General features: G+C 37.6%; 1 protein-coding gene across 8 annotated transcripts in view; it reads left to right on the top strand.

The window, feature by feature from the left end:
* Positions 1-2,752: 2,752 nt before the first annotated feature.
* CDKL3 (cyclin dependent kinase like 3) overlaps positions 2,753-24,289 on the top strand; it is an 84,474-nt gene continuing 62,937 nt past the window's right edge. The window contains exons 1-4 of one of the 8 annotated variants that reach the window (XM_060143612.1): positions 2,779-3,605; positions 3,879-3,995; positions 7,394-7,588; positions 15,563-15,741. In XM_060143612.1, coding sequence (XP_059999595.1) covers positions 3,897-3,995; positions 7,394-7,588; positions 15,563-15,741 — 473 coding nt within the window. In that variant the 5' untranslated portion in view covers positions 2,779-3,605; positions 3,879-3,896. Of the gene's footprint in view, positions 4,062-7,393; positions 7,589-15,562; positions 15,742-24,289 lie in introns of all 8 variants that reach the window. The other 7 variants (XR_009539574.1, XR_009539573.1, XM_060143610.1 and 4 more) reach the window with 7 other exon arrangements.

Here is a 24,289-nt window from a genome sequence, read left to right as displayed (position 1 = left end):
ACACCAACCAGTTTCCCCCTCTTTTACTAGTTTAGGCTCAACCGGGTGGGGAGAGAGGGACGCATCCGGGGCCAGAGATATCAGGGAAAGGAGGTAGGATGACGTAAGATCACGTGACTGCCGGCGGTGTTGTCAACAATCCACGCCTGAGGGGGAGGGGACGAAGTATCTAGAACCACGTGTCCCTATGACGCGATTAGAACGGATCACGTGAGAGCGTCGCCTGGGTCCGAGTTTCTGCCAGGTCTTTGAACCGGGTAGTTAAATTTACGGGGCTGAGGGCGGGTATACACTTTTATTAGTTTTCCGTCCAGTTTGTCCAATGAACGGCAATTGATGAGGTGGTGTCGGAAGCAATAGTTTGTTTTGCTTCTTAAATCTTTAAAATAGAGCCAAAAATAATTTGGACTTAAAATGCCCCCTAGTTGGCTCAATGGCTTATCAAATCTGGTATGTGGGGAACACTGAAGGGACCTCCGTTTTCCCCAGCTCAATGCTGAGGCCCATACTAAGTAAAATCCCCTGAAATGCTTCCTTAGGGCCACCAAAAATCCTGCATGTGCATTGCAGTGGGTTTCCAGGGTTGGAAATTCTGGGCAGAGATAAAAGAACGCGTGTATAGATTATCTAATATTTGTTTACAATCCCTATATAATTACGGAATTGTTTTTCCTTTATGGGTCTCCTCTTATTTGAGGTTTTGTGTGAGTCCGTGGATTTGTGTACAATAGGGTACCGTCGTATTTGTCAGGAAATGGGTTGGTCGCAAGAGTGTTATCAATAGGTGGTTGGTTGTCAGAGAAACCTAATATTGTGATTCAGATCTGGGGCAGAGAGCATGCAAACGTGGGTGGGGGTTATGTATCTAGCCTGAGTAACTTATTTCAGGTTTTCTACACTAGCAAGTAAATGACCTGAAATGTCCCCCCCCCCGCCCCGCCTCTAGGGGGCTCAGGGATGTTGACCATTGGGATTCTGACATTACTTCTAGTCATTGAGTTCCTTTTCTCTATTGCCGCCAATTTCTGTTCTTCAGGGCTTTGCTGGTCTGAACTCTGAGCTCTTTTAACCCATTGGGGCAATTCCTCAGCCCAAGGTGTTATAGGAAGATAGAATGAGGAATTTAGTGTTGCCCATACTTTCATGGAACCAGAAAGGGTTAACGTTCTCTACTTTGCTGGTACCTCCCTTTCTTCAATCCCTGAATTCTTTCTCTTGTTTTTATAACTGCCTTGGTAATCAAGTTAGCCAGGCCTAACTCTTGATAGACACGCATTCACAAATGTAGTTCTCTAATAAGGTGAATATTCTTATTTTTTTTGCCTTCCTGCCACAGCAATCCTTATACTCCCTATAACTAAGGATGAAGACACACTGGTAGGGTTACCTACAGTGAAATGCCAAAGAGAAACTTTTTTTTTAAAATCCGTTATGTCATTTGTCTAGCAATTTATTATAATTGTTTTGGAAATCTACAGATTATGATTTTCCAAAATGAAGTAACGCTTTTGAGAAAATCAAGTGAGGAGATTTCATTTAAGTCCTAGAGCTTTACTGTATAAGAAAGAATCATAGGCTGTCCTGGTTACCAGGCCTGCTATAACCTATTTGTAGAAAGAATAGTTTTAAAGCTATAAGTTTATACCGTAGAGACTGTAGCTTTAGATTGTGAGCTCACTGACAGCAGGTACTCTGATTCATGCTTTGTCCCTTGTCAATATTAAGCCAACAACAAATATTTAATAAATGTGCTTTACAGCAAGTCTGGGTCCACTGTAAGATTTACTATGATATTCTTTTTTTTTTAAAGAATTCTATTCTTAATTTATTTATTTTTGGCTGTGTTGGGTCTTCGTTTCTGTGCGAGGGCTTTCTCTAGTTGTGGCAAGCGGGGGCCACTCTTCATCGGGGTGCGCGGGCCTCTCACCATTGCGGCCTCTCTTGTTGCGGAGCACAGGCTCCAGACGCGCAGGCTCGGTAGTTGTGGCTCACGGGCCTAGTTGTTCCGCGGCATGTGGGATCTTCCCAGACCAGGGCTCGAACCCGTGTCCCCTTCATTAGCAGGCAGATTCTCAACCACTGCGCCACCAGGGAAGCCCTACTATGATATTCTTATACATAGATAGAAAGTATTTTATAACATGGTTGAATAACTTTTCAAAAGGAAAGACAATTCTGAATATTTTGGTGGTGATAAGCAAAAAACCATGACCACCTCTCCTTCCCCACACGTCTCTCAGTATAAACCTTAGCAGCACAGAAAACACTTAGGAAGGTTTTAAAATACCAGTTCCTTTACCCTAACTCATTTAAATCAGGATCTCTGGGGATGGGACCTTTTAAAAAGCTCTGTAGGTGTGATTTTTAACGTGCATGGTGGGGTGAGACCAACTGGATTAGCATTTATCGGATAGTAATAGTGCTTTATCTTATTTCCGAGCGGCACAGTGAGATTTGGCCTCTTACACTTAACTTCTTTTTACAGAAAAAAGAAATGAAAGCCCTAACAAAGACAGCACTCCTTGGGCGCTTCCAGTGATATTCAGTTTATTCATTGGAGGCTGGCACTCCAGCAGAACCTCATGTCTAGTTCTTAAGCAATTAGATTAAGCCCTCTTTTGGGGGGGGTGGAGCCCTCTGAATTATTTACTTTTCAAGAGGGACTTTTAGAGTTTTGACATGTAGGAAGGGAGTTTTTTAAAAGGAGGATTACTATGAGTTCAAAAAAACGTTTTAAGCATATAAGAGGTGTTCAAGAAATGTTCTTGATTGATGAATCGTTTTATCCCTGTTTTAAGGATGAATGTCAACAACTGAGGTCGAAATCAGATCTATGGAATATTAACGTAACTAGGTAACTTAGAAAACTATAATTACACAAGACTTCCTTGGAAGTTTCGTTTTACAAGAAATCTCTGCCTGGTGACACCAGGCATCCTTTTAGGATCCGACACAAGTGGCAAGTGTTCACGGGCCTGGGGGCATCTAAGACGCAGGTCGGATAAACTTCCACGCCGGTTCCCCTTCCCTAGAGGATCTGCAGTCACTCAAGCTGCCGTCAAAATGCGACCCTCCCCCATCGCCGCTCAAAACCAACCTTGTGTAGTGGCCCCAGTTTGATCAACAGCAGCTCGTATTCGCCACTTACACCCTCAAGGAGGCTTCCAGTTAGTGCCCACCAGGAACTCTTTTCTGCTTGTTCCCTCTTTTTCCTTCCGGTTCGGGCCTGGCCGGTGTTCCGGTCTTGCGCCCTAGGCCCCGAGCGAGAGGCCCGGTGCACCGTTGCCATGGCAGCAGGCCGTTGGGAGCGGACTGGATAGGTAGGGTCGGTGTCTGGTTCCCGGCTGAGACTGCGCGGAGCCGGGCCGGCGGGACTGCAGAATGGGCTGAGGCTGAGGCGGCGGCGGCTGTCCGGACGAGGTCGACTGAGGGGCAAAGGGCGCGGCACTGGTCCAGGACCCTAAGACGCCTGGTTTGAGGAGCGGGTGGGACCGAGGTTTTCTTGGGCCCCAAGGCCTGACCTGTTGGCGACTGCAGCTTTGCGGGAACCTCATATTTGACGCGGGCATGACTGGACGTGTGGGGACCCCACTCATGATGAATAGGTGACATGTAGTGAGCGAATCTTAACTCTTGGTGGGAATGATCTTGACAGCAGGAAGCTCCCCAAGTTCTGGTGGGGGCCAGAGCCCCACAAGGACCCCTTACTTGCCGAACTGGCAGAGTTCCCAAAGACAAACAGAATCTGTGAAAAGATTCCTACTTTTCCTGTTTCCGTATTTTTAAGTATAGGTTTATTGTGGAAATGCATTATCCGCCTTGAATAAATAAAGGTATAAATGTTTAACCTTCTTCCCCCCCCCTTTCTTTTTATGAAGAAGAAGCTGGGCTTGAAAATGGAGATGTATGAAACCCTTGGAAAAGTGGGAGAGGGAAGTTATGGAACAGTCATGAAATGTAAACATAAGGACACTGGGCAGATAGTGGCCATTAAGGTATTTTATGAGAAACCAGAGAAGTCTGTCAACAAAATCGCAACGAGAGAAATAAAGTTGCTAAAGGTTTGCTTCTTTTGCCTTAATTGCTCTCTGTAAGTCAAAAGGGGAGTTGTTATGGAATAAAAAATTATATAATGAATATTTCAGTTAACATGTATTTGGACATATTAATAGAAAAACAAGTGTCATAGCTTACCTTACTGTGTACGTTTTGTAATTTTACAGTGATACTAGATATATGTTCTTATGTATAATGTAACAAAAGCTATGCCAAATATTGTGAAATAATTATTCAGAAATATCCAGGTATAATACTTAGTAGAAATGTCTGCTTTGTGCAGTGTTTTGTGCCAGATGCTGTGACTATAATGATGTAAAAGACAGTACCTGCTCTTCAGGACTTTTATTAATTAGAAAGACAAGAGGGCATATACAAATAATACTGACTATTAAGTGGCTGATAATAAAAACCAAGTGATTAACACAAAGTCCTGTTGGGTAGGGAATGTTTCTTGGAGGAAATGGAACATGAATTTGGCCTTAAAGTGTATGTAGAATTTAGGAAAGAGGGAGAGACTGTTGTATTCCAGGTTAGGGGAACGGCATAAGCTCAGAGAGGCTGAAGGCAGGACAAAGAGCAGAGCAGAAAGGACAAAGTGCATTTGCCTGTAGAGTTTCTTATATGGAAATAGAAGGAGGTGATTTTAGAGAAGTAAGCTGGAGGTAGGTTTTAAAGTCTTGTCTTTTAGGCTAAGGAATCAAAACTTGATTTTGTGAGAGGTGCGAGGTTTTGAATTCAGAGTAAAGAAACTGTAAATATTAATCTAGCATTATTTTTTAGAATAGATTGGAGGACTGAGAAAGTAAAAATAGGGAGATCTGTTGTGTTTTTAATTCAGGAATCCTGTTAAATGTGATGGTCCTTGCTAGAATGCAGCAATTTGAATGGAAAGTAGAGTTAGAACATAATATATTACTAAAGACATGAAAGTGTAGAAGGAAACAGAAGGGGAATCAAAGGTATCTTTGAGGTTCAGTGATTGCTACCATTGATGGAAATATGAAAGACCCAAAAGAGACATGGTTTGGGAACTAGTTCGGTTTTAGAAATGTTGAATTTGAGGTGACAGGAATACAGTGCAGTAAAGATGATAGGTAGGCGTTTAGAGGTGGAGAACAATAACAGGAGAGATCAGGGGACAAGGTAGAATTTCATGTAGGTATGATTGGTCCACTTAGTGGAAAGACCTCAGGAGTGTAAAGAAAGGAGCATTAAGATTCATTGGCAATTGGGTACAAAACTAGTGATTTTAAAAATAAATATACATATGTATTTTGTTTATTGGCATTTATCTAGATGCTTTAAGGTTCATTGCCTAGATGTTTTTACATGTGATGAAGAAAACAGATACTGTTCTTGTTTTTTTTATCTGATACAAAAGTAATATTCTCTTCTTTCTCTTTGTAAGTCTATATTAGATATGATGGATCAATTTACTTTCTAAATAGAAGAAATATATTAGGCATGTGTAGATTGTTGGAACTGCTCTATTTCTAGACAATGAAAAGGAAAGTTAAAGTCAGTAAAGATGTTATGATTTTGTGAGCGATACCTGTCCTTATCCTGATGACCTAAAGCATAATAATACTGTAAGGCAACTTGTGCACTGTAAGTGAAAATCTGACTAGAAGGAGACATTTTCCCAGGCAATATCTTTTGCTCTTTCTTCATCTTTGTTTCATTTAAGCTAATTATTTTTTGCTTCTTAATTGTTTTGTAAAAATAACCAATATGTGGCAAGAACACAGAGATGAATTTGAAAATGTACTATTACAACTATTATGCAAACTATTTAGAGATAGCTTAACTATTTTTTCTCATTGGCTTATTTCTTGTAGAATTTTTAGTTTCATCAGATCTAATTCCACGAGAGATTTCTTGGATTAGTTAACATTCTTAGTCTAAAAACACTGCCATAATGACTTAATTAGAACTAAAGTTTTATCTGCTGGAATTTCATTAAATAAATTACAGTTAGAGTAATTAGTGAGAATATCTGTAGAAAAGTTTTCTATTTATAAAGGAAAACAAAAGTAAACAAGCTGAAAAAGGATAATGGAGTATTTCTAGTGGTTTTATGGTTTATCTGAGAAAGTCACTGATTCCTTACCCCTGGATGGATGTTCCTTAATGCTTATTAACTTGCATTCATCGTTATCTGCTTTTGCCTTTAAAATTAAGACTGGTCAAGACACCAGTAATTTTCCTTAGTTGAAGGATTAATATTATAGTGTCTAAAGGCAGTCTTTTTTTTTTTTGCTACTGCCAGCATGTTGTTGCTGCAGCACTCTGGCACCCCACCAACCAGGGAAATTGGATTGGGAGCAAAAATAGGAAAGGAGTCCGGCATTATATTTTGGCATGTTTTTCTATTAGTCATGTCTTGAGGAATTTAGTCTATGTATTAGTACAGATAAGTAGAAAAATGGATGTTGTGCCATTGAAATAGAGGCAAACTTTTTTTCTTACAAGTAAAGCTTTTTGATGAATCCAACATCAAAAATATACCCCTTAATTTTTAGCCAAATGAATAAATATTTTTGGTAATTTGAGAAAGTTAAATATTTGAGAATTGATTATAATTAAGTCAGTGTGTTAAAAAATAGAATTAGCAGCATAAAATGATAAACCTCTTGTTTTCTAAGCTGATACATGCCATTTTTGACATTTTGAAATTATCTTGACAGTGAGTGCTTAGCATTCTAAAAATGTGTTTGGTTGCTTAATAGAATATTACAGACAATGAACAAAAATGTACCCACAAATAATTGTATATTTATGTTGAGTTCCTATGGATATAAATTGGTATCTCACATATATGAAAAGTTTCTGGATATTTTGATACCCTTTTGTTACAGTGTGGTGAATTTATAACGTCCACCTGGAACTTATATTTTACTCTTGAGAGTTCAGGACAAATCTCAGAGAGTAATTAACTTCTGTAAATTCAGATTACGTGCTCAGTGGCACTGGAATCCATGCTCATTTGAAATCATAAGGACCTTTTAATCACAAACCAATTTAAAAGATAGGAAGATATCTCTTAGCAGAATACCAAGTTTCATTTTAGTACATTAACTCTGAATTGTTTTAGTAGGCAACCAAATGTCAACTTGAAGTAAAGCAATACATCTCCCTCTGTTCTATAAATATTAATTATTAAATAAATTAACATTTAAAAAATAGGAATGTAAGCAAACCAGTTGAGAAATTTTTATTGAAATGCATGGAGGAAAAGAAGCAGAGAATATTTCTTCTTTTAAAAATTATATGGGTGTTATATGTGCAAATTATGGTGCATGAAATACTAAAAATCCATTTCTCTTGTTAATAGCAATTTCGTCATGAAAACCTGGTCAATCTGATTGAAGTTTTTAGACAGAAAAAGAAAATTCATTTGGTGTTTGAATTTATTGACCACACAGTATTAGATGAGTTACAACATTATTGTCATGGACTAGAGAGTAAACGACTTAGAAAATACCTCTTCCAGATTCTTCGAGCAATTGAATATCTTCACAATAATAATGTAAGTGCTTCTGGGACGAAGTGAGAGAGTGGCATTGACATATATACACTACCAAATGTAAAATAGATAGCTAGTGGGAAGCAGCCGCATAGCACAGGGAGATCAGCTCTGTGCTTTGTGACCACCTAGAGGGGTGGGATAGGGAGGGTGGGAGAGAGACGCAAGAGGGAGGGGATATGGGGGTATATGTATACGTATAGCTGATTCACTTTGTTATACAGCAGAAACTAACACAACAATGTAAAGCTATTATACTCCAATAAAGATGTTTAAAAAAATAATGTAAGTGCTTAAAAATAAGCCAAACTGTAGGATGAATATGAATTGTAAGTGCCCTTTAAACATTGTTTTGTTTTTATGAAAGTTGTTAAAATTATTTTTCTGGACAATATTAATTGACATCCTGAAAATGGAGAGATCAGGGGAGTTACTACCTTATAATTCAGTTGCAAAACCAAAAAACGTATTGAACGCATAGTATAACTATAGGGCAGACCAACTATGGGATGCTAAAGGAGGTATAGAGGAATCAGCAGTCAACTGGGGCATCTTTTATTAATGAAAGTACATTAAAACATCGAAAGTCAAGCCAGCTCAGATGAAGGGAGGTTTGGAGGTAGGAACTGGAAACTAGACCAGGGGAATGGCAAGAGAAGGTGGATGCCTTTAGGGAAAGAACAGAGAGAAATAAAGTGGCTGAGGGGTGTAGAGCCTTGTCATTTAAGTCAAGAAAGGAAAGAAGATCAACTGTTGATTTTTAGTGCTGCCTTTTAGCATTGTTTAGTTAATGTTTATCTCAGCAGGTTTTTATGGACATACTTTGTTCCCAACATGAGCTCTACTTTCTGTAAAGTTAGATGTATGTTTGTGAAATAACAGTACAAGCTTCAAAAATAGTTTTATTAGTAAGTGATATAGGCATAACATCTATATACCCTAGGCTTTTTCAGATACCTTAATTTCTAATTTGCTGTCTTGGTAATAGTGCATCTCATGTTGCAGCTTTGAAAAATGTGGTGGTGATAGCAACTGGAAATTCAGATTGTAATTTCCTTGCCGACTGGATCCATGGGGGGGCAGTATAATGTAATAGTTAAGAGCACACAGTCCTTGGAATCAGACTGTCCTGGATTTTCACCCACCAGCTTATGTATGGATAACCACACAACTTGTGGAGTTCACACTTGCACAATGAAAGATGGTAGCCCCATTACTCTGTGGCCCCAGGAAGTTATCTAACCTCTCTGAACTTCATTTTCCTCATCTGTAAAATGATACTATAGTACCTCACAGATTTTTTATAAAGATCAAATTAGGTAGTAGGTAGTGTTTAACACTAGGTGTGTTTTAAGTGCTCATTAAATAGTGCAGATAAGGAGTCAGGAATAGTTATATGTTATCTGTATCCCTATAGTGTCTTGCCTGTAGTAGACTTTAAAAATATTTGTTGAATAATGGGAGACACCAGTATGGTCTAGACTGAGAGTAGAAGACTTCAAAGAGGAGGTAAAACTAAAGTAACAATTTTGAACTTATATGGGTGTTTAAGTTCAAGCACATAGGGAAACAACCCAAGTGTCTATCAACAGATGATTGGTTTAGACAGATGATATATCTATATCTAAATATATATATATATATACTATTATTAAGCCATAAAAAGGATGAGGTATTGCCATTTGCAGCAACATGGATGGACCTAGAGAATATCATACTAAGTTAAATCAGAGAAAGACAAATATATGATATCACTTGTGTGTGGGATCTAAAAAATAATACTAATGAATCTATATACAAAACAGAAACAGGCTCACAGACGTAGAAAACATACTATGGTTACCAAAGGGGAAAGGGAGGGAGGGATAAATTGGGAGTATGGGATTGACAGATAACAAACTACTATAAAATAGATAAACAACAAAGATTTACTGTATAGCACAGGGAACTATATTCAATATCTTGTAATAACCTATCATGGAAAATAATCTGAAAAAAAGTATGTAACTGAATCACTTTGCTGTACATCTGAAACTAACACAATATTGTAAGTCAACAATAGTTCACTAAAACAAACAAAAATGCCTTAATGGAATCCAAATGGAAAAAAATATAAATGATCTTAAAACTAACAAAGAAAGTGAATCAATAGTCAAAAAAATTCAAGGGGAATTCCCTGGTGGTCCAGTGGTTAGAACTCTGTGCTTTCACTGCCAAGGGCCAGGGTTCGATCCCTGGTCGGGGATCTAAGATGCCACAAGCTGCATGGTGCAGCGGAAAAAAAAAATTAAACAAAAATATTCAAGCATATGGAGCAGAGTTATTATAAATCATTGTAATATGGAGTTCTATGTAGTTTTGGAGCATTTCACTACAAAATAAAGAAGAATTAAACTCACTGAATCCAAAGTCTGATAGTTCACACCATATACAAAAATTAAGTTGAAATGGATCAAAACCCTAAAAAGAGCTAAAACTATAAAACTCAGAAGAAAACATAGGTGTAAATCTGTGTGTGATCATGTATTAATGCATCAAAAGCAATCAAAGAAAAAGACAAATTGGACTTCATGAAAATTAAAAACTTTGTGCATCAAAGGGCACCATCAAGAAAGTAAAAAGACAGTTCACACAATGGGAGAAAATATTTGCAAATCATATATCTGTTAAGCAACTAGTATCCAGGATATATGAAATACAATTCAACATAAAAAGACAGCCCAATTTAAAAATGGGCAAAGGACTCAATAGACATTTCTCCAAAGAAGATATAAAAATGGCTGATAGCACATGAAATGATGCTCAATATCCTGAGTCATTATGGTAATGCATATCAAAATCACAATGAGGTACCATTTCACACCCAGTAGTCTAGCTGTAATTTAAAAAACAGACAAGAATGAATGCTGGCAAGGAAGTAGAGAAATTGGAACCCTCATACACTGCTGGTGGTAATGTAAAATGGTGCAGCTGCTATGGAAAACAGCTTGGCAGTTCCTCGAAAAGTTAAACATAGAATTACCATATGACCCAGCACATTTACTCCTAGGTATCTACCCAAGAGAATTGATAACATATGTTCACATAGAAACCTGCCCAGGAATGTTCATAGCAGCATTATTCAAAGTAGCCAAAAAGTGGAAACAACTCAAATGTATATTAGCTGATGAATGGATAAACAAAATGCGGTACAACCCTATAGTGGGATTTATTCGAACACAAAAAGGAATGAAGTACTGATATGTGCTACAAAATGAGTGAACCTTGAGAACATTATGTTGAATGAAAAAAGTCAAAATGCAAAAGACATAAGTATAAATTCCATTTAAATGAAAAATCCAGAATAGGCAAGTTTATGTTTGTATATCTTCTTTGAAGAAATGTCTCTTCAAGTCCTTTGCCCATATTTAAATTGGATTATTTGTTTTTCTATTGTTGAGTTGTATTTTCTGTATTTTGGATACTAGATCCTTATCAGATACATGATTTGCAAATATTTTCTCCCGTTCTGTGGATTGCCTTTTTGCCTTCTTGATAGTGGTTTTTTTAAAAATCATTTCTTTCTCTTTATTGATATCCTTTATGTGGTGAGATGTGTTCATACTTTAGTTCTTTAGACATGGTTTCCTTTAACCTTGAACATATTTAAAATAGCCAATTATAGTCTTTGTCTAGTGGCTTCAATGTTTGGGCTTCTTCAGGGAAAGCTTCTTATTGACTGCTTTTTTTTTTTTTTCCTGTGCATGGCCATATTTGTTTCTTTGCACACCTATTTGGGGGGATTTTTTTTTGGACATTTGTAATTTTTTGTTGAAAACTGGACATTTAAAATAATATGTGTTAACTCTGGAAGTCAGAATTTCCCATCTCTCAGGGTTTGTAGTTTTTGCTATTTGTTTAGTACTTTGCTGAACTAATTCTGTGAAGTCTGAATTCTTTATCACGTGTGACCACTAAAATCTCTGCTCAGTTAGTTTAGTGGTCAGCTAAGGTTTGGACAGAAATTTCCTTCAATTCTTGAAACCAGTAAATCTCTCAGCCATATTTACTGAGGGCTCTTTATCTGTGTTGGGCCATGTCTTCAATGTTCAGGCAGGCAGTTTACAACTCTGCCTTAGCCTTACCTTCCTGCTTGTGTAGAACCTTAAAGTCCGCCAGTCTTGAGAGCTTAGGGACAATCTCAGGTCTTCCCTGGGTGTGTGCACAGCTGTGCATGTACCCTCCGTGATTCTCAGGAATATGTTGGAACTTTTCAAACCCTTTACGGACATCTCACTCCCAGCCTTTCTTTCTTTCTTTTCTCTTGTTTTACACACATATTTTGTTTTAATTTAACATTATATCTTGGAGGTCACACCATGTCAGAATACAGAGAATGTCTTCAATTCTTTTTTACAGAAGAATCATAATAGTAATCAACATTTTTATGGCAGCATGCATGAGGCGCTATTTTAAACGTTTTCAGTGTTTTACAGATATTAAGGCATACGTACTATTCTTCAAAACCACACTAGGAAATATGTATTTATTTCACCCCCATTTATAGATGAAGAAGCCATGTTTATGAATCTTGCCCCACTCTCACAATATCAAGGGGTAAAGTAGGGATTTGAACCTGTTAGTCTCACCACAATTTGTGCTTAAACTTTATAATACCTTTCAACTCCAGCCTTTCTTTTGTTTTTTAATTGAAGTATAGTTGATTTACAGTGTTGCGACAATCTCTGCTGTGCAGCAAAGTGACTCAGTTATACGCATAGAGACATGCTTTTTTATATTCTTTTCCATTATGGTTTATCATGCAAGATATTGAATATAGTTCCCTGTGCTATACATTAGGACCTTGTTGTTTATCCATTCTAAACAGCCTTTCTTTTTAATTAAGTATTTTGGTCAGCTTGTTGTTTGTCCTGTTATAGCTTCCTCAGGTGGCTATAATGTTATATAGTGGCTGCTAAGAAGGCTGATTGCTTGGGCCAGCTCTGAGTTAGGTCAGTAAAGACAAGACTTCTAGTATGATTTTCCAGTGATCTGCCAGACATGTCAAATAATGACTATTACCTGGGAATGGCGCTTTGGAGGAGATACAGCCCTATTTTACTCCCTCTGGTGGCTGCTAGGCTGCTAGTTTTCACCATGATTTGGCGGGCTGTTGGTTTACAAAGCTACCAGAAGCTGGGGAGAGAGCAATAGAAATAGGACAAGCTAAGAATGCTACTGCATCACATGGTTAGTTTATGTTTCAACTTTTTAAAGAAACTACCAAACTTTTTCCAAAGTGGTTGTACCATCTTACATCCCCATCAACAATGTATTCCAGTTTTTCTGCATCCTCCTGTTATTGTCTTTTGATCATAGCTATTCCAGTGGGTGTGAAGTGGTATCTTTTTTTTTTTTTTTTGAGTAGTAAAACTGTCTTTATTCACAGATGACATGATCATCTATGTAGGAAATTCTATGGAATCTACAACAAAGTTAAGAGAACTAACTTGTAAGTTTATCAAGGTTGTAGGATACAAATCAATATACTGAAATTAATTGTATTTCTGTGTATTAGCAACAAACAATCAGAAATTGAAATTAAAAATACCATTGTAACAGCATCAAAAATATAACATACTTAGAGAAAATCTGACAAAAGATATATAAGACCTATACATTGAAAACTATTAAACATTGATGAGAGAAATTAAAGAAGATCTAGACACATAGAAAGAAATACTGTGTTTATAGAGGTCTCAGTGATTGTGGAAGACCAAGGAGGATGTTGTCAAAACACAGAATTTTAAAAGTTGGGATTTAGAGAGTGCTTGATTCTCAAGGATAGAGTTCTGCATGTAGTCATGGTGTTAGTTGTTAAAACGAGTGAGAACATTAGGACATCAGCTGAGTGAATCTTTCTCCCCCATGTTTAGAGCACTGAGGAGGAGGGTGATGGATGTGTAGTAGGCAGAATGTGTGAAGTGGTATCTTAACGTGCTTTTCCATGTTTATTTTTTCTCATGTTATATCCTCAGATCTTGGTATAGTGCCTGGCATATAGTAGTCACTCAATAAAAGTTGTAGAAGTAAAACAGGACTAATATAGTTTTATAGATGTCTCCTTTAAGGTGACTCATTACCCTAAATTAATTATTTGGCCATTTAGGAGGAAGAGTGAGGCAGAACAAGAGCCATCCCCAAAGGCTTATAGCAGCAAGTTGTATAAAAAAGGAAAGATCCCAGATTTCTGTCACCAAGATATTTTCACTCGTGTCATGATACTTTTCTGGTGACGAGAATATGCTTAATACATTTGATAAAGGTTTTAAATGCCTTCTTTGTTTTAGGCATTGTACTGGGCCCTGGGGATATAGCCTGAACAAAACAGACATACATCTTGCCCTCATGGAACTTACAGTCTAACGGGAGTGACGAAAAAGTAAATAGGCAATTAATAAGCATGACAAATGCTGTGAAGGGGGAAGTGCAGAATAATGTGAGAACATATAGAAGGAACATCTAATAGAAACATCTCAGCTGAGACCTGAGGAAATAGTTGGCCAAGCAAAGTGTTCTAGGAGGTTAGAACAGCATCAGCAAATGCAAAAAATAATGACACAAACCTGGAGAATTGGGAAGCTAATATTCAATAGGCTAGCGAAGGGACATTGAGAATGTGAGCAGAGACCAAATCCTATAAGGCCTTACCAGCCATTTCACGTAGCTTCAAATTTGTCCTGTCAGGTAGGGAATCCTTGAAGGAGTGACATAATCATACATGTGATTTTAAAATAGTACTGTGATTTCACTGTGGACAATGGATTGGAGGGGATTAGAGTGAATTCAGGGAGACCATTTGGTAAGCTAGTAATTTTGATGAGAGAACTGAGGGAACTTGAACTAGGGAGATAAGTAGACAGGTTGAGAGAGTATGGAACCTGAGGGAGAAAAGTGCCTTGATTTCTGGCTTGAGCCATGGGATCTCTGTTGGTTCCATTTGCTGAGCTAAAGGACTGTTGAGAACAAATGAGTTTGGGAGAAAAGATGATGCGTTTAGTTTTGGATTTGCTGAGTTTGTGGGATGTGTGGTTCAGCCCTGTGGGACTTCTTGTGGACTTCCATTCCTTGTGGAAACCAGGAAAGATAGAAATAGAAATACGGAAGTCATCAGTTTATGGATAGTTACTAAGGATGTAATAGTAGGTGAGATTGAGATGGAACAGCCAATAGATGGGAAGAAGCCCAAAAGAATATGGTGTTCCCATAACCAAGTGAAGAAAGTGCTAAAAAAAAAAAAAAAAAAGTAGTTGAGATTGTGCAGGAAACAAGATGTAAGAGAAGAGAAGCCTAAGACCAGAACCCTACATTTACGGACAGAGAGAGAAAAAGGAACTGCCATAGGAGGAGACTGGGAAATTTTAGGTCCCAGAATTCAGGAATGGACGACTGGTTGATATCTTTTACACTAAGATACCAAGTAAGATATGTATTGAGGGGTGTGTGTTGGATGTAGCAACAAGGATGTTGATGACTTTGGCTAGGGCAGTTTGAATGTGGGAGCAGAAGACAGATTGCATTACCTTGAGGAGTGAATGAGTGGTAAGACAGAAAGTGAAGACTGAGTAAAAATAATGTCTTCGAGAAGTTTAGCTGCGAAGGAAATGAGAGAAAGAGCAGTACTTGGAGTGTGACATGGGGTTAAAGGAAAGTTAAACTTTTTCCATTAAGTTCTTTTAATTACTTTTCCTTTTATGAATGTGATTTACCTTTTCAGTATTATGTCTGTTTTCTTGGCTTTGTTTGGAGATGATGGATGGGGCAAAAACTGAAAGTATATAACTATTTAGCTTTTGCATTGTGTACTTAATCATTTGCATTTGGTAAGAAAATAGCTTTCCTGTCTTAATTAGCTAGATTTTCTCTATGTAATTGTTGAGAGATTTTCTAGATAATGAAACCTCATTTTAATCTATTGCATCTTCTGTTTGTTTTTAGATCATTCATCGAGATATAAAACCTGAGAATATTTTAGTATCCCAGTCAGGAATTACTAAACTCTGTGATTTTGGTTTTGCACGAACGCTAGCAGCTCCTGGAGACATTTATACGGACTATGTGGCCACACGCTGGTATAGAGCTCCAGAATTAGTATTAAAAGATACATCTTATGGAAAGTAAGTATATTTGGGAATCCTGCTTGGCCTTTCCTAGCCGTCTCTTTTTTTCCCTTGGTGTATCTGTCACCCATACTACTGACATCCTCTGCCTTCTGCATCTGGGTTTGGGCTAGAAAAGGGACACCCCAAAATAGAGCAGAGAGACCCTAGGCACCTGCCCTGCTATTGACGTTACCACGCTTGCCCTCTGGGGCTGAGTGGCCCCAGCCCCGGAAGACCTATGCAGTCACCCCTCAGGCTGTATCCATGCTTGCTTTAAGCTGTGCCCCACTCTTAACAGAGTTGCCTCCTCTGCTTATCTGTAGGCTCTACATTTACTATACTCTGCCAGTGTTACCACAGGATCTGCCAGATTTCCTGCTTCTTGAATACGGCACAATCTTTGCAAAGACTGGCAAATAATTTTTAAATTGAACTGTTCTAGATGCCTTAAAAAGTAGAAAGGTCTCAGTCTATTGCGAAACAGTATAGGAAACAACAATCTAATAAACAAATAATGAATCTTGAAGAACAAAGGGACCAAGTTGTACAACTGAATACAAGAAATGGGAGTGGGGATAATTCTCACATGCTTTTCCTAGAAACCATTGTTCTGTTATTATAATAATGTCTAACATCGGGGCTTCCCTGGTGGTGCAGTGGTTAAGAATCCGCCTGCCAATACAGGGAACACGGGTTCAAGCCCTGGTCCGGGAAGATCCCACATGCCGCAGAGCAACTAAGCCTGTGCACCATAACTACTGAGCCTGTGCTCTAGAGCCTGTGAGCCACAACTACTGAGCCCACGTGCCACACTACTGAAGCCCACCCTAGAGCCTGTGCTCTGCAACAAGAGAAGCCACCGCCATGAGAAGCCCGTGCATGGCCATGAGGAGTAGCCCTTGCTCACTGCAACTAGAGAGAAAGCCCACGCGCAGCAACAAAGACCCAATGCAGCCATAAATAAGTAAATAAATAAATTTATTTTTTTAAAAATCTAATATCATTAAGTACTTATTTTAAAGCTAGAAACTGTTCTAAATGCTTTACATGCATTAAATTATCTAATTTTCACAACAACCCTCTGATGAAGGTGCTAGTATTTTATCCCCATTTCAAATAAGATGACACACTAAGGCAGGTAGTGAGTAAGACACTAAAAAAGTAAGAAAGTGAGTAAGTTTACTAAGAAAAGTAAACTAATTTACCCGAAGTCTATCCAGGGTATGTTTTCAACTGTACTTATCACTGATACCATATGCAGACCACCTCTGTGCCTCAGTTACTTTATCTGTATAATGGAAATAATAATGGAACCAGTTTCATAGGTTTATTGTGAGAATTAAATGATTTAATGAATGAGAAAAATGAAAAAACAGTAAATGCTCAATCAATGTAGCCTCTGTAAGATCTCTCCCAGTTTTACCCTGTTTGTGATATTTACTTAAATTCCTTTCCTGATGTACCCCCTTATTCCTATCCCTTGCTCCCCAAATCATATCCTTCTCTAAATCCTGTTGTACATTATATGTAGATTTTGTGCCAGTTAATATTTAATATGGCCTAGTTCTATCTACCTCTTTTTAAAATATTCTTCTTGCTGAAAGATAAATTCCTTGAGGATAGGTGTAATCTCTTGTATTCTAGAGAGCCAAAATTGATGCCTTGTATATAGTCAGTTTGGATTCTAATGCAAGGCTTCACATTGAGTTTGAAATAAATTTGCTAGTGAGTTTTTAAAACATGTTAAATTTTAACATCTTTACATTTTAAAACATGTAAAATAAAACACAGATACAAGAAAAGCTCACACAACAAATGTATACTTCCACCACCAGATGGAAAAATAGAGTTTTGCAGGCTACCCCAGAAAACCCTCTATGTGTCCTATTCCACTTACAATACTCTTTCTAACCTCAAAAGTAGCCATGATATTGACTTCAAAAAAAATTTTTATTTATTTATTTTTGGCTGTGTTGGGTCTTCATGGCTGCGCACGGGCTTTCTCTACTTGCAGTGAGCGGGCGCTACTCTTCATTGCAGTGCACGGGCTTCTCATTGCAGTGGCTTCTCTTGTTGCAGAGCACGGGCTCTAGGCGCATGGGCTCAGTAGTTGTGGCATACAGGCTTCACTGCTCCACGGCATGTGGGATCTTCCCGGACCAGGCTCGAACCTGTGTCCCCTGCCTTGGCAGGCAGATTCTTAACCACTGCGCCACCAGGAAAGTCCCTTGACTTTTATTATAATCAGTTTCTTGCATTTTTAATAGTTTTATTACACAAAAGTGTATCTACTTAGTTTAATCTAGCCTTTTTAACTGACAGCTCTTTTAAAGATATGATTCACATACCATACAATTGACAGATTTAAAGTGTACAATTCAGTGGTTTTTAGTATATTTAGAGTCATGCAACCATTACCACATTCAATTTTAGAACATTTTCGTCACCCCAAAAAGAAATCCTGTGCTCATTAGCAGTCACTCCCCATTTCCTCCCAACCCTTCCAGGCCTAGGCAAACACCAATCTACTTTCATTTTCTCTGGATTTGCCTATTCTGGACATTTCATATAAGTGGAATTATGCAATATCTGGTCCTTTGGGACTGATTTATCTCACTTAACTATTTTCAAGATTCATCCGTGTTGCAGCATGTATCGGTACTTTACCTTTTTTGGCTGTATAATATCCATTTTATGGTTATTTACATTTTATTTACCCATTCATTAGTTGATGGACATTTTGATTGTTTCCACTTTTTGGCTATTATGAATAATACTGCTGTGAACATTTGTATACACATTTTACTGTGGACATGTGTCTTTATTTCTTTTGGGTATGTACCTAGGATTTGAAATTGTGGGTCATATGGTAACTCTATGTCGAATTTTTTTTTGTTTTTATTTTTTGCGGTACGCGGGTCTCTCACTGTCGTGGCCTCTCCCATTGCGGAGCACAGGCTCCGGACGCGCAGGCTCAGCGGCCATGGCTCACAGGCCCAGCCGCTCCACGGCATGTGGGATCTTCCCGGACCGGGGCACGAACCCGTGTCCCCTGCATCGGCAGGCGGACTCTCAACCACTGTGCCACCAGGGAAGCCCCATGTCGAGTTTTCTAAGGAAATGCCAGACTGTTTTTCAAAGTGTCTGCATCATTTTACTTTCCCACCAGCAGAGTATGAGGGTTACAAATTTCTCCACATCCTCACCAAGACTTGTTATTATCTGACTTTTGGATTCTGGTTATCCTAATGGGTGTGAAGTAGTATCTCATTATGGGTTTAATTTGCATTTCTTTGATGACTAATGATTGTTGAACTTCATTGTTGATCTTTTATGTGCTTATTGGACATTTATATATCTTCCTTGGAGAAATGTCTGTTCAGATCCATAGCCCATTTTTAAATTACATTGGCTTTTATTATTAAATTGGAAGAATTCTTCATACTCTAGATACAAATTCCTTATCAGGTATATATTTGCAAGTATTTTCTCTCACTCTGTAGTTGTCTCTTCATTTTCTTAATTGTGTCTTTTGTCACACAAATTTTTTTATTTTGATGAAGTCCATTCTATCTGTTTTTTCCATTTGTTGCCTATGCTTTTGGTGTCATATTTAAGAACCCTTTGCCAAATCCAAGGTTGTGAAAATTTACCCCTCTGTTTTGTTTTAAGAGGTTTATACTTCTAGTTCTTACATTTAAGTATTTCATCTGTTTTGAATTAATTTTTAATTAAATGTGAAGTTAATTTAATTAATTTAAATGAAGTTAATTTAATTAACCTCATTCTTTTGCATGTGTTTAGCCAGTTGTTCCAGCACCATTTGTTGGAGAGATGATTTTTTTCCCCTATTAAATGGTCATGGCACCCTTGATGAAAATCAGATGGTTTATTTATGGACTTCTGATTCTGTTCCATTGATCTGTATCTCTATCCTTGTTCTAGAACCACACTGTCTTGATTACCATTGCTTTGTAGCTAGTTTGAAATCAGGAAGTGTGAGTGCTGCAACTTTGTTCTTGTTTTTTAAGATTGTTTTGGCTGTTACGGGACCCTTGCAATTCCATGTGAATTTTAGGATCAGATTTATCAATTTTGTGGGGTTTTTGGCCAATAAGACAGCTAGGATTCTGATAGGGGTTGCATATCTATAAATCAGTTTGGAGAATATTGCTGTCTTAATGTTAAGTCTGCTCATCTATGAACGTAAGATGTTTTCAGATCTTTAATTTCTTTCAACAATGCTTTATAGCTTTTAGCACATACATTTTACATTTTTTCATGGTAAGGCATTTTATTTTAAATATAGCAGTGTGTACATGTCAATCCCAAACTCCCAATATATCCCTCCCCACCACCCTTCCACCTGGTAACCACAAGTTCCTTCTCTTAGCCTGTGAGTCTGTTTTGTAAATAAGGTCAATTGTACCATTTTTTTTAGATTCCACGTATACGCGATATCATGATATTTGTCTTTCTCTGTCTGATTTACTTCACTTAGTATGATAATATTCAGGTCTATCCATGTTGCTGCAAATGGCATTATTTCATTCTTTTTAATGGCTGAGTAATATTCCACTATATATATGTACCATATCTTCTTTATCCATTCATCTGTTGATAGACATTTATGTCTTCCATGTCTTGGGTATTGTTAACAGTGCTGCAGTGAACACTGGGGTGCATGTATCCTTTCAAACCATGTTTTTCTCTGGATGTATGCCCAAGAGTGGGATTGTTGGATCGTATGGTAGCTCTATTTTTAGTTTTTTAAGGAACCTCCATACTGTTCTCCATAGTGGCTGTACCAATTCACATTCCCACTAATAGTGTAGGAGGGTTCCCTTTCCTCTACACCCTCTCCAGCATTTATGTTTGTCGACTTTTTGATGATGGCCATTCTGACTGGTGTGAGGTGATATCTCATTGTAGTTTTGATGTGCATTTCTCTAATAATTAATGATGTTGAGCATCTTTTCATGTGCCTGTTGGCTATCTGTATGTCTTCTTTGGAGAAATGTCTCTTTAGGTCTTCCACCCATTTTCTGATTGGGTTTTCTGTTTTTCTGGTATTGAGCTGCATGAGATGTTTATAAATTTTGGAGACTAATCCCTTGTCGGTTGCATCATTTGCAAATATTTTCTCTCATTCTGTGGGTTGTCTTCTTGTTTTGTTTATGGTTTTCTTTGCTAGGCGAAAGCTTTTGAGTTTAATTAGGCCCCATTTGTTACATTTTACATTATTTTGTTAAATTTATTCCTAAGTATTTTATTCTTTTATTTTTTATTTTCTTTTATTTTTTTTTTGCGGTACGCGGGCCTCTCACTGCTGTGGCCTCTCCCGTTATGGAGCACAGGCTCTGGACGCGCAGGCTCAGTGGCCGTGGCTCACGGGCCCAACCGCTCCGCGGCATGTGGGATCTTCCCGGACCGGGGCACGAACCCGTGTCCCCTGCATCGGCAGGCGGACTCTCAACCACTGCGCCACCAGGGAAGCCCTCTTTTATTTTTTTAATTAAAAAATTTTTTTTATTTTTGGCCACACAGCGTGGCATGTGTGATCTTAGTTCCCTGACCAGGGATCGAACCCACACCCCCTGCAGTGGAAGTGCAGAGTCTTAACCACTGGACCGCCAGGAGAGTCCCAGTATTTTATTCTTTTTGATGCTAGTGTAAATCAAATTTTCTTAATTTCATTTTCAGATTGTTCATTGCAAGTGTAAAAGAATTCAAGGGATTTTTGTGTATTGATCTTGTATCTTGCAACCTTGCTGAACTTATTAGTTCTAATAATTGTTTAGTGGATTTATACTTTCTGTATAAAAGGTCATTATCTTTGGGTAGAGATAATTTTACTTCTTTTCTGGTCTGGATGCCTTCCATTTCTTTTTCCTGCCTAATTTCTTTGACCAGAACCTCCAGCCCAATGTTGAATAGAAGTGGTAAGAGCAGACATCCTTGTCTTATTCCAAATCTTAGGAGAAAAACTCCCCATCTTTTCACTATTAAGTATGATGTTAGCTGTGGGTTTTTCATAGGTACCCTTTGTTGTGTTGACAAAGTTTCCTTTTAATTCCTAGTTTATTGAGGGTTTTTATCATGGAAGGGTATTGGTCAAATGCTTTTTCTGCACCTGCTGAGATGATCATGTGAATTTTTGTTTTTTAATCTATTGATATAATGTATTACATTAATTGATTTTTCCATGTTGAGCTAACCTGTGTTCCTGGGATAAATCCCACTTAATCATGGTGTATAATTCTTTTTATATGTTGCTAGATTCAATTTGCTGGTATTTTGTTGAGAATTTTTGTGTCCATATGTGTAAAAGATATTGGTGTGTAGTTTTCTTTTCTAGTGATGTTTTTGTCTGATTTTGGTATCACGATAATACTGGTTTCTAAAAAGGAGTTGGGAACTGTTCATACTTCTTCTATTTTTTGAAAAGTTTGTGAAGAGTTCACATGATCATCTTCTTTAAATGTTTTGTGGAATTCAGTAGTGAAGCCCTCTGGGCCTGTGCTTTCCTTTGTGTGTAGTTTTTTGATTACTAATTCAAAATTTTCACTTGCTATGGGTTTATTTAGATTGTCTTTGTATTTTATTTTTTCCTGACTGCACCACACAGCATGTGGGATCTTAGTTCCCCAACCAGGGACCAAACTCGTGCCCCTTGCAGTGGAAGTGTGGAGTCTTAACCAATGGGCCACCAAGGAAGTACCTGTCGACTTCTTCCTGAACCAATTTCAGTAGTTTGTGTTTTTCTCAGAAACTATCCTTTAATCTGAATTCTCTAATTTGTTGGTATACAGTTATTCATTGTATTTTAAAAATATTTTATTCATTTATTTATTTGGTTGTGCCAGGTCTTAGTTGCAGCAGGCAGACTCCTTAGTTGAGGCTCACTGGCTTCTAAGTTGTGGCATGCGAACTCTTAGTTGGGGCATGCATGTGGGATATAGTTCCCTGACCAGGGATCGAACCCAGGCCCCCTTCATTGGGAGCTCAGAGTCTTAACCACTGCGCCACCAGGGAAGTCCCTGTTCATTGTATTTTTTGATCGTACTTTTTATGTTTGTAAGTTTGGTAGTCGTGTTACTTCTTTCATTTCTGATTCCAGTAATTTGAGTCTTCACTCTTTTTTTCTTAGTCATTCTAGCTAAATGTCGATTCTGTTGATTTTTACAGAGAACCAGCTTTTGGTTTCATTGATTTTCTCTATTTTAAAAAATTCTGTTACATTAGTTTTCACTCTAATCTAATCTAATAATGTTCCTTCCTTCTGGTTGCTGTAGTTTTAGTTTGCTCTGTTTTTTCCAGTGTCTTATAATGGAAGGTTAGGTTGTAGATTTGATATCTGTCTTAATTCTTTTTAAAAAAAATTAATTTTATTGAAGGGTATTTGATTTACAATGTTGTGTTAATTTCTGCTGTACAGCAAAGTGATTCAGTTATATTGATACATGGATATATATTCTTTTTCATATTGTTTTCTATTACGGTTTCTTACAGAATATTGAATATAGTTCCCTGGGCTATACAGTACCACCTTGTTGTGTATCCATTCTATATATAATAGTTTGCATCTGCTCATCCCAAACTCCCAATCCATCCCTCCCCCACCCCACCAGCCTCTTTGGCAGCCACAATTCTGTTCTCTATAACCTGTGAGTCTGTTTCTGTTTCTGTTTCATAGGTAAGTTGATTTATGTCGTATTTTAGATTCCACATATAAGGGATGTCATGTGGTGTCTGTCTTTCTCTTTCTAACTTACTTCACTAGTGTGATAATCTCTAGGTCCATCTGTGTTGCTGCAAATGGCATTATTTCATTCTTTTTTATGGCTGAGTAGTATTCCATTGTATATGTGTACCACATGTCCATTCATCTGTCAATGGACATTTAAGTTGTTTCCATGTCTTGGCTATTGTATATAGTGCTGCTGTGTAGATAGGGATAGGTGTGTTGTCTGTCTTAATTCTTAATATAGGCATTTATAGTTGTAAATTTCTCTCTAAGCACTGCTTTACCTACATACCCTAAATTTTGTTTTGTTTCTTCATTTTCATTCATCTCAAAGTATTTTCTGTTTTCCCTTTTGATTTCTTCTTTGATACATTTGTTATTTAGTAATGTGTCATTTCCCAAATTTTCCTACTACTTATATCTAATTGTATTCTATTGTGATAGGAGAATATACTTTATATCATTTCTGTCTTTTTAAATTTATTGAGGTTCGTTTATGGCCTACCATATAGTCTATCTTGGTGAATGTTCCATGTGACTTGAGAGAATGTGTATTCTGTTATTGGATGAAGTATTCGATAGATGTCTATTAGGTCTAACTGGTTTATAGTATTATTCAAGTCTTCTATTTCCTTGTTGATCTTCTGTCCAGTTGTTCTCAACATGTTTATATTGTTATAGCTTTCTGATGAATTGACACTTTTATCATTATAACATTATCTCTAGTAACATTTTCTGTTTGAAGTCTACTTTGTCCAGTTTTCTTGTGCTTGTTGTTTGCATGATGTAGCTTTTTCATTCCTTTTACTTTCAATC

Source organism: Lagenorhynchus albirostris, chromosome 3, assembly GCF_949774975.1.
Source record: "Lagenorhynchus albirostris chromosome 3, mLagAlb1.1, whole genome shotgun sequence".
NCBI lineage: Eukaryota > Metazoa > Chordata > Mammalia > Artiodactyla > Delphinidae > Lagenorhynchus > Lagenorhynchus albirostris.
Note: the sequence above shows the minus strand (reverse complement) of the source record. Positions and strands in the feature narration are given on the sequence as shown.